Below are 12,565 nucleotides of genomic sequence, written 5' to 3' on the forward strand. Positions count from 1 at the left end.
TTTCTACGTCCACCCTTTTACACCAGTGTACCTTCCATAATTATCATATCTAATATAATAAACACGCCTAGTATGTTTCATCTGGAGAGATCGGAATATTTTATTTGAAATTGAGAGGAAGACTTTAATCTTGACGTGTCATAATCCGGAAATGATTTTTTTGAACTATATGAAATTGATTGTAAATATCGGGGATGTGGAGAGGAGATCTGTGTGCTTTATCACGTGGGGTTGGATTTGTATGTTTCTAGTGAGCAAACAGCATGGACTCAAAACAATTCCTGGCAAAAACGGTGGGTATAAATATATAATTTTTATAGTTTGTTTCATTTAATTTCATTTTTTTATATTTCAATGTAAATACTTCCGCGTTGCACCGCCACGTGACAGTCGAGTTTGTTGTTGTCGACCTTTAGCTGATTATTTTTGTATTTATTATTATTTTTTTTAATGGTTCCTTTTGCATTTTTTTTACACAATTTTATATGTGGAAAGATGTGTTTTTATGGTCATTTTGTCGCTATTTAATATTCACTGTTGTCATATTTATTTACAATATAGCTGTAGGATTATATTCTTGCCTGCTAAAAAACATAAATTTGCGTAGAACAATAAATAATAAATCAATGGGTAAATATAAATTAATATATATTTTTTAATCCAAAGTGTTACTTAAAAAAAATAATTTAACGATTCGATTGTTTTGATCTCCTAGTTAGAGAATCAAATGTCCTGAACCGATTCTTTCATTGCATCGTTTAAAATGCTGTCCAGAACCCTCTCAATTGTTGTTGTTTTTTTTTTTGTTTTGTTTTGTTTCGAAACTCGCTTCGTTTTGGGTTTTTTTATAGTCTCTTTTTTCTGACAATATTCCCGACTTTGCATTGTTTTGGGATTCGATTCATTTGAACAGCGTATCGACTCGCACTTTGCATCTTTGTTGAGTCGCCCATTATTGAGAGTCTTCTCAAGCTCATTTCTGCATGAAAAGAGATGTCAGTGTCATGGTGCTTTAATACACATTCATTTGATACTTTTGCTCTTGGTGGACTTTAAAGATATATTATTTCTATAGTACAGAATTGTGACTGATCCTTTTATTCAGCCTGTAATGTAAAATCACAATTTCTTGTGTGTGCCCAGAGTAACAGAAGCACAGATATCACCCAAAGCATCGAAGATGACCCTTTAATCGATGGCCCCCTCATATACCAGAATTCTTTGGAGTCAGTCATCAAGCAAGAATTTCAAAAACTCCCCACAACATGGGGAGCTGTGTCCCTGAATGTGCTGCATGTGAGTATAAACATCAGTGTGAACTATAAAGTATGAAAAAATACACTTAGCTAGTGAGAAGTGATCTTTCGTGGTGTGAATGTGTTGATCTTTACGCAGGTTAAGTTATAAGAAAAAAAAACCCAGAAAGCAGCCTGATTCGAAGGAATCGCGTTGACAAAAGGGAGCCGAGTTCTCACTTTGATTCAGCTCATCCACGTTAGTGTGGGGCTCATCACCTTAGGTGAAAGTCCATCACAGCCTCAGCATTCTTTCTTCACTTCATTGATCACTGTTAAAGCTAATAACGGTGTGGAAATTCTGTCCGATTCATTCAGTCTGTTGAGTTCTGTTGACAAACAAAAGTGTTTTTTAATGGCATTTTGAAATTCACCAATGTCTACAAGTTGCTCTCTTTTGACCACAAGACTGTTCAGGTACATCCCTGACAATTATGCAGGGTTATTTTTAGTAAAAAAAACCCACACAGAGTACAATGGTTGGTGTAAGCGCTAGTACTCTATTGTGCCTCTAACGAACAAAATGCTGAAACTGGTTAAACGTGACTTAAATGAATAAAAATAATATGCGTGTTATTATTGTTTCCTGTTTTACCTGACCCCTAGGTGGTGTATGTGAGCACGTGCATTGCCCTGGCTGCGGTGTGCTGGTTAACTGACACTCACTCTGCCGAGTGCATGGCAGCGTTGAACGGGGTGGACTCGAGAACCCTGATGCTGCTTTTGAAGGTGGTCCTGTGGCTACTGGTCTTTCTTTTTGAGAGATGTGTGCAGTATCACCACAATGCCGTGAGGCAGAGAGGATACCTGAAATTTTACAGAAAAACCACAAAGCTCAAGCACCTGCCATTACTCATTCATTCCGCAGGTATACACACACACACACACACACACACACACACACACGCACACACACACAAGCACACACAAACCTTTCCCTTTGTGCTAGATAAAAAAGGCACATTGTTTACAAATGTCTTTTTTTGATGTTTGCTTGTTCTCACAGTGTCCATGTGCCATATTTTTTTTTAGATGTAAATGAACATCCATACAGTGTTCTGTGATGAACTGGCATCTCATCCTGCATCACTCCCAGAGTTCCCAGAATAGTCTCCAGATCCTGTTTTAGGATAAAGGGTTGCTGGAGATTGATAAATAAGCATTCACATTTGTAATGTGTGTTTTTTCTCTCCTGGATATGTACTCATAATTAAGTTAAACGAAAGCTTAAGATACAACTGTGTTTCTATATTATCGGCTGGTTTATTTAAAAGCAAAGAGAATTCATGTATAAATTGTCGTTTTTTGGAAATGCAATTCCCCATGTATGCAGCAGGGCAAAATATCTTTGTTAATAATAGATTCTTCCATTCAGGCATTTTGTTTTGCAGCCTTCTGACAATTTAATCAGTATATCTTTACATTACATAAGATTTTAGGCATTCGGCAGATGCCCTTATTCAGAACAACTTATAATTATTTCATCTTAGCAATTGAGGGTTAAGGGCCTTGTTCAGGGGCCCAGCAGTGGTAGTAGTGGGATTCAAACTCACAACTTTCTTATAACAAGTCTAATATCTTAACCACTGAGCTACCACTTCTCTAATACTAAACACATACTAATTAGTAATGCTAATGTGTTTGATATCGATAGCGAAGCAATTCGTGGTCCTCTCATATTTATGTTCTTGTCGCCATAGCAATAGTGTAGTTAGACGCTATAGGTATTCTATAAGACCAATAGGTTAAGTGTAAACATGCACTGTTCTTCCTCTACAGGTAATGCTGCAGTGCTGATAGTACTCGCCCAGTCCTCTCTGCTGGAAAACAAAATGAAAAACCTCTCGGTGTGTCTGCTGCTCATCATCATCTGCATCGAGCTACTTGCATCCTTTATATGCCTTCTGGTGTATACAGGTACTTTTCAGCGTTCACACTCTGCCCAGAAATTCAATCGACTGCTAAACCTTGGTATAAGACTAAGAAAAGTAATAACCTTTTTTTTTTTTTTGCATATACACTATAAAACTCTCTCTCTCAAACACACACACACACACACACACACACACACACACACACACACACACACACACACACACACACACACACATCCCCCCTGCTCCAAATGCCTCGCATTACAATACCTCAGCTACTGTCTTTATTCCCTTCAGGATCACACACAAGGCTGTATTACAATCAGCAAGGCTCTCTCTCTCTCTCTCTCTCTCTCTCTCTCTCTCTCTCTCTCTCTCTCTCTCTCTCTTTTCTCTCTTTTCTCTCTCTCTCTCTCTCTCTCTCTCTCTCTCTCTCTCTCTCCCTCTCTCTCTCGTACTTTCTTTTAGCCTTTCCTTTTAATTTCTCTTAATTTTTTCCTTTTTCTTCGCTTTTTGTGTGATATCTTGAGTAAGGTATGTAAGAGAGGGCAAAAAATGTTCGAATGAAAGGATTTTATTTATTTTTTGCCCAAGGCTACATGAAGCGACCCCACCCTAATAAATCATAGCATTGTCTTTAGTATTGACACTCTCTCACGCACACACTTTCATATCAGCACTTGGATTCCTTGGATGATTAGTGAACTGGAGATCGACCATGCGTTAAGACACACCCTGTTAAGTTTAGTGCTGTTTAAATGAACTCCGTTGACAGATTATCCAAGTGTGTGTGTGTGTGTGTGTGTGTGTGTGTGTGTGTGTGCTTTTTTTGTGCTTGCTGGATAGCATAAGTGAAATCGTACTGTGCTTAGTTACATCGAGCAACATTAGAACAATCTCATCGATCAGCCCAAACATTTCGGCACAGCTCCCATGTTTATTGTGCTAATGAACAACCCCTATCCATCCGCCCATCTCTCCGCATCCGTTTATCTCCCGCTATCCATCTCTCTCTGACTCTTCCTTAAGGAAGGTGCTGTTAGGCCAAAGTCATGCTCCGGGCGCTTTGATGTCGCATCTCTCTCTTTTTCTCTTTCTCTCTGCCTCTTCATTTGAACATGAATGCAGCATTCTGCATGGGTCGTATGCCACCTCTACACTTCAAAGCTGCTTTAGGGCCCTTCAAAGGGAGCAAGGAGGGGAGTTGGACTTGTATTGTCTAACCCTAACGCACAGGGAAGATGAAGCCCTATTGTGTTTCGGATCGAACAGGTAGAGAGGTGGCATGAGTTTGCCTTGTATTGTACAGATCCAGTGGAAACGGTGTAAGACTGACAAGAGAGAAAACTGGAAACATGAATGAAAGTTTTATTTTATTTTATTTTTTAAGTTATAGTTACTTCTAGACATTTCTTCACCAGTTTCAGATAGTGGATTTATCTGCCAATTGAGATTTCTGTACTGAAACCAGTTTATTAAAACTTACTTCATATGGAAGTCAAAGGACAGTTGTTCTACGTGCAAGCACATTCTCCTGGAATATTTTATATAATTTTAAACCTATTGTCAGCCTTTATAGTTTATAGGTAATCATTAAAGCTGTATTCAAATTTTTGTTGTATAGTTTTCTCACTAAACAATATGCAATTCAAAATGAAAATACAAAATATTTATGTTATTTCTCACTTAAAACAGTCTCGAGGGCATTCCTGTGAGCATAGCTAAATAATAGAGCTTGTTCTGGAAAAATCCTTTGAAAATCCTGATATGATACGTTTATCGCCAAATCACAGCCCCCTATTTAATAGATAAATTGAATTGTAACTCGCATTCCAGCTCGGGATCAGGCAGCCATTTCCAACATTAAATCCTTACATAAACAGCGTTTCAGGTTCTTTTCACTCCCTTGACGAGTTCATGAAATCCACATGCTGCTGCAGGCACTTTTTATTACGTCTGTGTTAGAAGTTAAACATTGATTTGGAAGTAAAGTGAAAAACTCACTTGTTTATAGAAAGGTGTGTGCGTTGTGTGTGTGCACACATGATTGGGGTTATTACGGTCGTGTTTATGTCCCCTACTGAGGGAAGCGCAACTCTTTAACGGAGATATGAGGAATGTGACACATCCATGGAGCACTCCATCTGCCAGTGTTGTTTTCCTAAAAAGAGCATTCCTCAGCTTTTCTGGATGTGTGGTGACAGAAGTGTCTAATTACCCTTAATAAACCCCTCTGCATTAAACTGACTCAGTTCTGCTCACTGAGTGAGAGAGAGAGTGAGGGATATATATATATAAAATATGTATGTGTGTGAGAGAGAGAGAGAGAGAGAGAGAGAGAGAGAGAGTGTGTGAAAGAAAGAAAGGAAGAAAGGAAGAAAGAAAGAAAACATCAGGTCTAGTGAAGGTGATATCTGTTCACTGTAGTGGATGGGCCATTGCAGGCCATTTCCTTCAGTTATAGATAGAAGTTTACTCTCTGTGTGTGTGTGTGTGTGTGAGAGAGAAGGTGCGGGGGGGGGGGGGGTTGTATAAGTAATGCTGATTAGAGGCTGTGATTTAGACATCTCTATATTTTTTCTATGGGACAGTATGGACTGTTCTGTTAACATCAGTCTTTGTTGTCCATGTGTCTATAAATGTAATTGTAATGTAATTCTATTTAAAAATTAATACCTTTCTCCAATTTTTATTCTAAGTTGAACTGGGAACTGGTCACATTTATAGCCACATATATAGTGGAGTTTACGATTTTTTTTTTTTGTTGTTGTTTTTTTAGTACTACCGTTAAACAGTCCCTTTAAGCTGCTTCATAGAGAGAAAAGTAAACGCATGCGATGATTGAATTGTTCTGAACTCTATCTGTTGCAGTGCACGTGTTCAGGTATAACAGGGCAAGACTAAATCCAGATATCACCGAAGACGAGAGATCCCACACCTACTCGGCTACTTACAGCGACGCACACACCGAGATGGGCTTCAGGTAACGAGTGCGAGCGTTGTAACAAACGCAAGGTCTGCCGAGTCGTTAGCTCAGTGCAATAAGGTCCTGAGAATTAAACGGATGAGGTTGAAGGAAAAACAAGTGTGGGAATGTTGGAATGCAACAAGTGTGGGAATGTTGGAATGTGGGAACTGTGTAAATTAACATTACTTTTATTATTAAGATATTAGAAGTAGGGACAGGATAATGTTTCCGAAAGCTTCAAGCTTATTCAATATTTACCGTTTGGTCATGTTAAATTGCACACGTAAATCAGATATGAATAGAATGATTCTTATGGCATCCTGTATTTTAGTTAAATACACAAACATTGCATTTATAAGAGGGAGGGGACAATCACGAGTCAGCAATTATTTGCTACCTTTCTATAAAGTAAGAGATTTAATTGCGGATTAGTGCACATTTAGCTACAATTGTAAGTAAATCTTCCAATTGTACTTGGATTGCGCTGGACTTGTTGAAAAGCTAATGCGCTTTAGATAGAGGGTTCGAATTTTATCTCTCACCCCCATAGCTCTCATTAGCATCTCCATAGGTGGAGGCCAACACACCAACAAACACACACCCGAACACACCCTCTGGTCATGCTGCAGGGTTTGTAAACAGATCATATAAACTCAGTTTCCTTACAGAAATACTGCATTTCCATTACACATATACACACACACACCTGAGTTAGTGATGGCCTCTAGTCATGCTTTCTCTAGTCATAAAGTTTTTGTATATGATATATTGTTATTCAAGACTAATCTTTGATTGTGTGTCATGTGAAAAAAAAAAAAAAGAGATGGTTCCTGTCTCGAAGAGGTGGTGGAGAAACAAGCGGACCTGATCGAGTATCTGAAGCAACACAACACACTGCTGAGCAAAAGAATCCTGGCGCTCACATCACAACACAACAAAGACTGAAAGAAGAGAGGATTCCAGTGTTTGACCAGGGCTTTAATGCTTGTGTCTGTTTGTGTGTGTGTTTGCTGCCTGACCGCAGTGGCCGTGCTCGACTAATCACAAGGGTTTCAACGGGTAAAGAGACTCCTCTCCTTAACATTGTTTCCATGCTTCCTCGGTAACGGTTCCTTTTAAATAAAGGATTTCATATGGAATTAATAGGAAGGAAAAAAGACTTTGATCAACCTGCAAGCTGTGAAAGCATCTAAATGATGAATGAAGAAGTTGAAGCTGATTTAGGATGGAATATTATAAGTATCTGTGGAGAATTTTGGTTCTCACATTGGTTCTCAATGTGAACTGCAGTAGGACTGATTTGTGCTTCATGTTTAGTGCAATGTGATTTGTACATGTTTTTTGTTTTATTTAAATTCGTTTTTCTTGCATAATAAATGTTTTTTAAAACAACATGGATTCATCGCAGTTCTTCAAATTGAATGGGTTTTTTTTTTAATTATTATTATTATTATTTTTTTTATATAAATGTCTAAAAAAAGGCTTTTATGAACTCAGTACCTGCCCCTCAATCACTCAATCGTACCCATTTGTACAAACAGTCATCATTCCTAAAGTTACTTTCAGGCTGCTACATTGTGGTTTCAAATGTATTCTCCTCCTGCATTTTACACTTTTGGGTTACAAACAAAAAACAAACTAAATAACAGATTATATTTTATATCAGGTTTATAGGTGATCAGGTTGGTTCCCTTTTGCTTTTTAAACAGTTTACATTGAGAAAAATGTTCTGAAAAAGATTCTTTTGAAAAGGAAGTAAATTTTATTTAATAAGAATAATAAAACATTTGAAGTGCATATAACTTACAATATAAACACATTTCGTACATTACATGCTATTTACAATGATGTAGGTATTCAGTGGTTGGACATTGAGTTCTTGTTAAACTTGTCGTGTTCCAGGCAGGAATTTTTGACTTAAAAGTTTTAAATGCTGTCTCATCACACACACACACACACACACACACACACACACACACACGTACGCACTGTACATAGAGAAACTCCATATCCATAAACATTTCTTGAATCAGCTCACATATATCTCAATGTTGGCATGTGATTCAAAGAGATCCATATATCTGATGTAGTCTAGCTGAGTGTGAAAGCTTCTTTACTGTATAGCTTTGTGTCACTTGCTCTGCTGAATAGTTGTCTTTGCTTGTCTTGAAGTACAACACACGTGATCCAGCGCTCTATAGACGCTTTGACACAATCCATACACTCATCCTTTATCGCTTTCATGGACAGCTTCAAGTAACCTGTGCCAAAAAAAAAAAAGACATGATTAGTTCAGTACAATTTTAGCTCAGTTGTAGTCATTTTATCTCCATGCTCTTTGCAGTTGTTCTTCACATGTGTTTTGTTAACTCTGGACCGGCCCTGGCTCATTGTGTGGGGGTCAGAGAGGATGGGTGAAAGGTGACGACCCTTCCAAAGTGTCTGAAAACAGTAGGCGGCTCCGTTATGCCTGCGCACAGAGTGTGTGTTCTCACAGATACAGTGTCACTTCTCGCGCACACACGTTTCAACATTAACACCCAGCTGACACACACGTCCCTAAAAGGTACATTAAGTAGTCTTTTTAAATTAAGCTTGTAAGTTGTTTGTTATTGCCCCATTGCTGTTTAAGTAATTTTGTGCAGGAAGTAACACACAGTAGTGTAGTGTTAAACCAGGCATTGGTTTCTAGTGAACAGATACATATATAAATTGACATGACTGTGGATAATTGTGTGACATTTTTGCAGATCTACTACATACTGGATTTTTTAAATTAGTTTACTGTGATGTCTAAGGCCATATTTCCATATGTACAAGTTCTCCATTTGGAATTTGTCAAGAAACGAGGTCCTTCATTTCGAAGTCTACACTTTTCTCAGTTTTCCATTTAATATGTGCGTAAAGTTCTTATTAAATACAGTATCTCACAAAAGTGAGTACTTCCCCTAACATTTCAGCGACCATTTTAGTAGATCATCTCAAGGGAAAATACTATAGAAATAAAAATTTGATATATTTTAGAAAAATTCATGTTCAGCTTGCATAGCAGTATAGATTTACTGTCCTCTAAAAAAAAAGAACTCAAAATACAGTAATTAATGTCAAAATAGCTGGCAATAAAAATGTGTGAGCGCCATTGTTATGAAGCTCTGCCTTAATCTTCCTGGGCATGGAATTCACCAGAGCTGCACAGGTTGTTGCTGTGATCCTCTTCCACGCCTCCATAATGACATCACAAAGCTGCTGGATGTTAGACACATGGCGCTTCTCCGCCTTCTGCTTGAGGATCCCCACAGGTGCTCAATAGGGTTCATGTCTGGAGACAGATTTGGCCCCTCCATTACCTTCACCTTCAGTTCCTCTGCAAGGCAGTTGTCATATTGGTGGTGTGTTTGGGGGCTTTATTATTTAGGAAAACTGCCATTCGGCTGGAGGACATTGTGTTCAGCATGATGCCCTCTTCTCCGAGTGGAACTCCTCAGAGGGCACTTCCACAGAGTGAAACCCATCTTTAGAAACCTCTGTATGACCATGACCACTGTACTGTAACTGAGTTTCATGGTGTTACCGATCTTATAGCCTCTGCCATCTTTGTGGAGAGCAACAATTCCAATTCTCAAATCCTCAGAGAGTTCTTTGAAATGAGGTGCCATGTTGAACATCCAGTGGTCAGTATGAGAGAATTGTACTCAAAGCACCAAATTGCAACTGCTCTAATACAAGATAAACAATATAGTATAGTCCAGCTGTTATCACTGAGGGTGTACTCACTTTTATTGGCAGTTGTTTAGACAATAATGGCTGTATGTTGAGTTTTTTTTAGAGGACAGTAAATCTGTACTTATATACAAGCTGCACATTGACTACTCAAAAAATATATCCAGGTTTCATATCTATAGTATTGTCCCTTGAGAAGATATACTTAAATGGTTGCTCAAAAATGAGGGGTGTACTCTCTTTTGTGAGATATTGTTTCATCTCTGACATTTTTTAATAATTCCTAAAACATAAAAAAAACACTAAAACTTATGCACTATGGGTAAATCTCTTAAATCGGAATTTAGACTAATCTATAAACCTCTCTTCTCCAAGACAGTGAGACTCAAACCCTATGGATCAGATTGAATCTTGTACAAAGCATGTTCTGAGGCAGAGATGACCAAACCAGGGCACTCATGGGCCAAAGAGGGACCTTAGTAACCTTTAATTTGGCCATGCTATATATGAGAAGAGTGAGGAAAAAAGGTGAAAAATGCCATTTGGAGAAAATATTGGAAAAAGCTATTTGAAAAATAAGGACCATGTCTCTCAATAGAAGTCACTGAATAGATGAATTAGGCAATGAACTCTATTGTAGAATTAATTAGCTTCTCTTTGCATCCTAAATTTCGCTGAACTAGAACTTTTAAAATAAAACTGCTTTAGTAAAGCAGATTGAGTCACGTTTCCTATTTTTTATAGTGAATCATAAATGAAAGGAACCATGGCAATTTGATACAATATAACGATATAACGTAATATTATGTTTGGTGTAATGCAACATTTAAGTCAAGCTAGAGTAATAAGCATCCTTATACACATGGTGTCATTGTGGTAAAATCTGTTTGCCTGATTTAGTGAATGCCACCCATGTTTTACTGTGTGTGGCAATATATGTGGGTAGGGCAATTCCTGTGTGTGTGTGTGTGTGTGTGTGTGTGTGTGTGTGTGTGTGTGTATGTTTCTATATCGGTGGTGTATTTAGGTTAACCGACTCTTTTGTGATCTTTGCGAGTGTGTGCTTTGTTTACTTCCCCAGTCTAAGAGAAAGTCTTAAACCTCAAGGGATGCCACAATTACACTGTAATTTAGTTCAGGACTGTTTACACACTGTGTGTGTGAATGAGTGAAAAAGGCAGACAGACAGGGGGCTTACTAAACATTTCCTATGTCTAGCTTAATTATAGTTTTGTTAATTAATCCGGTTTGTCCTCCTTAGAACACACACACACACACACACACACACACACAATGTAGTGAATGAAGCATGGTAAGTGAATAGGATTTGGTGGGTTCCTGTGGACTGTGCTCCAGGTATTTAAAGCATGTGGCAAATATTTGTTGGTAGTTTTTTAAAGTAGAAGAATGCCAACTATCCATACCTATCTACTCTATTTGAGGGTAGTCTAGACTGGAGGTTCAACCCTACAATTCATCGAGTATATCAGATCAAAGGAGGGAAATAATGTGGCCATAATGTGTGGAAAGTGTGTGTGAACTTACTTCAGGGAAAAGGTACTCTGGAGTGTAAAGGCAGGCAGCGCTTGTGTGGACAGTGGTGTCTCCTGTATTTTCGCCGCAGATTCAGAAAATCTAAAACACAAATAAGAAAGCAGGTTAATGTGATTGGAGGTAAACAGGTTCAGACTGTGGTTTGGATTTATATGTACCATGAAACATTTTTTACATTGTGATACCATGTCTACATATTCAGGTGTAAGATTTAGAAAAAGTTAGTTACACTGTAAGAATTCATGCAAACGTAAAAAAAAAAAAAAAAAAGAGAAAAGCTGGAGTTAGGGGAATGTGGGACCACCGGGGCGTTACCTGCAAACACAACGACTTCACACGGGTTGCAGTCTATTGGACCAATATATCAATCAAGCGTCGATTTGTTAACAAGCAAAGGTAGCCTACGTGAGGCCATATAGCCCCACCTTCATCCCCCTCCTTTCCATTCTTTTATTTCTTTCTCGTTCCCCTCTGTGGTGGCCGTATGCTAATATCCCTCACTCATTGTGTTCAACTGCATGATTAACAATAGGGCACCGGAGTTTGAGCGCCCGCGGGCACGAGCTTAATTGCGCGTAGCCGCCGCTGGGCATTGGAATTTATGGGTTACATTGAATTAATCCCTATATGCATGCTTACACCTCTGAGCAGCTAAAAAACATCCAGAATGTCGCTTAACACTGTGGGAAAAATTCTCCTGAAAAAAATAAATAAATCAGACATTTTTTTTATTAAAGAAAGAGTCGTGTCCCTCCCTTTAGGTCTTCTCCGGATTCCTCTTGGAGTCCGGAGGCGCTAAAAGGCACTTAGGAAGGCAGTAAAAGTCAGTGACCCCAACCCAAAGTCACTGAACCCTGGCTCTGGCTGCGTTCCAAACCCTTTACTACTGCACCACTTAGGGCGCATGAATACTGTATCACTTATAGTATTTATAAATAGACAGGCTACTATTCCTATTCTGGCACACCAATAGGAGACGAAGAAATGTAGCAAACGTGAACTAAAGCGTTGCGTAATATTGTGTCTGTGTGCGCACGTGTGCGTGTGTGTGTGTGCGTGTGTGTATGTGTAATCCATAGCTTCTCTCCCCTGAGACCTATTAATGGACGGTTACTGGGAATGCGCAATGGCTTGGCTATGCGTAAATCACAATT

General features: G+C 38.6%; 2 protein-coding genes across 2 annotated transcripts in view; one reads left to right on the forward strand and one right to left on the reverse strand.

Moving 5' to 3' along the window:
* Window positions 1-47: 47 nt before the first annotated feature.
* tmem192 (transmembrane protein 192) lies at window positions 48-7,529 on the forward strand. The gene is made up of 6 exons (XM_083533014.1): window positions 48-293; window positions 1,144-1,296; window positions 1,902-2,163; window positions 3,075-3,212; window positions 6,041-6,152; window positions 6,959-7,529. The coding sequence occupies exons 1-6, from the start codon at window positions 264-266 to the stop codon at window positions 7,080-7,082; spliced, it is 819 nt and encodes a 272-aa protein (XP_083389140.1). The 5' UTR covers window positions 48-263; the 3' UTR covers window positions 7,083-7,529.
* Window positions 7,530-7,977: 448 nt separating this feature from the next.
* Window positions 7,978-12,565, reverse strand: part of apela (apelin receptor early endogenous ligand) — a 5,323-nt gene continuing 735 nt past the window's right edge. Inside the window, exons 2-3 of the mRNA XM_083533200.1 lie at window positions 11,403-11,492; window positions 7,978-8,398 (exon numbers count right to left, since the gene is read on the reverse strand). Coding sequence (XP_083389326.1) covers window positions 11,404-11,492 — 89 coding nt within the window. The 3' untranslated portion in view covers window positions 7,978-8,398; window position 11,403. The remainder of the gene's footprint in view (window positions 8,399-11,402; window positions 11,493-12,565) is intronic.

This window comes from Silurus aristotelis (assembly GCF_946808225.1).
Source record: "Silurus aristotelis genome assembly, chromosome: 27".
Classification (NCBI taxonomy): Eukaryota; Metazoa; Chordata; class Actinopteri; order Siluriformes; family Siluridae; genus Silurus; species Silurus aristotelis.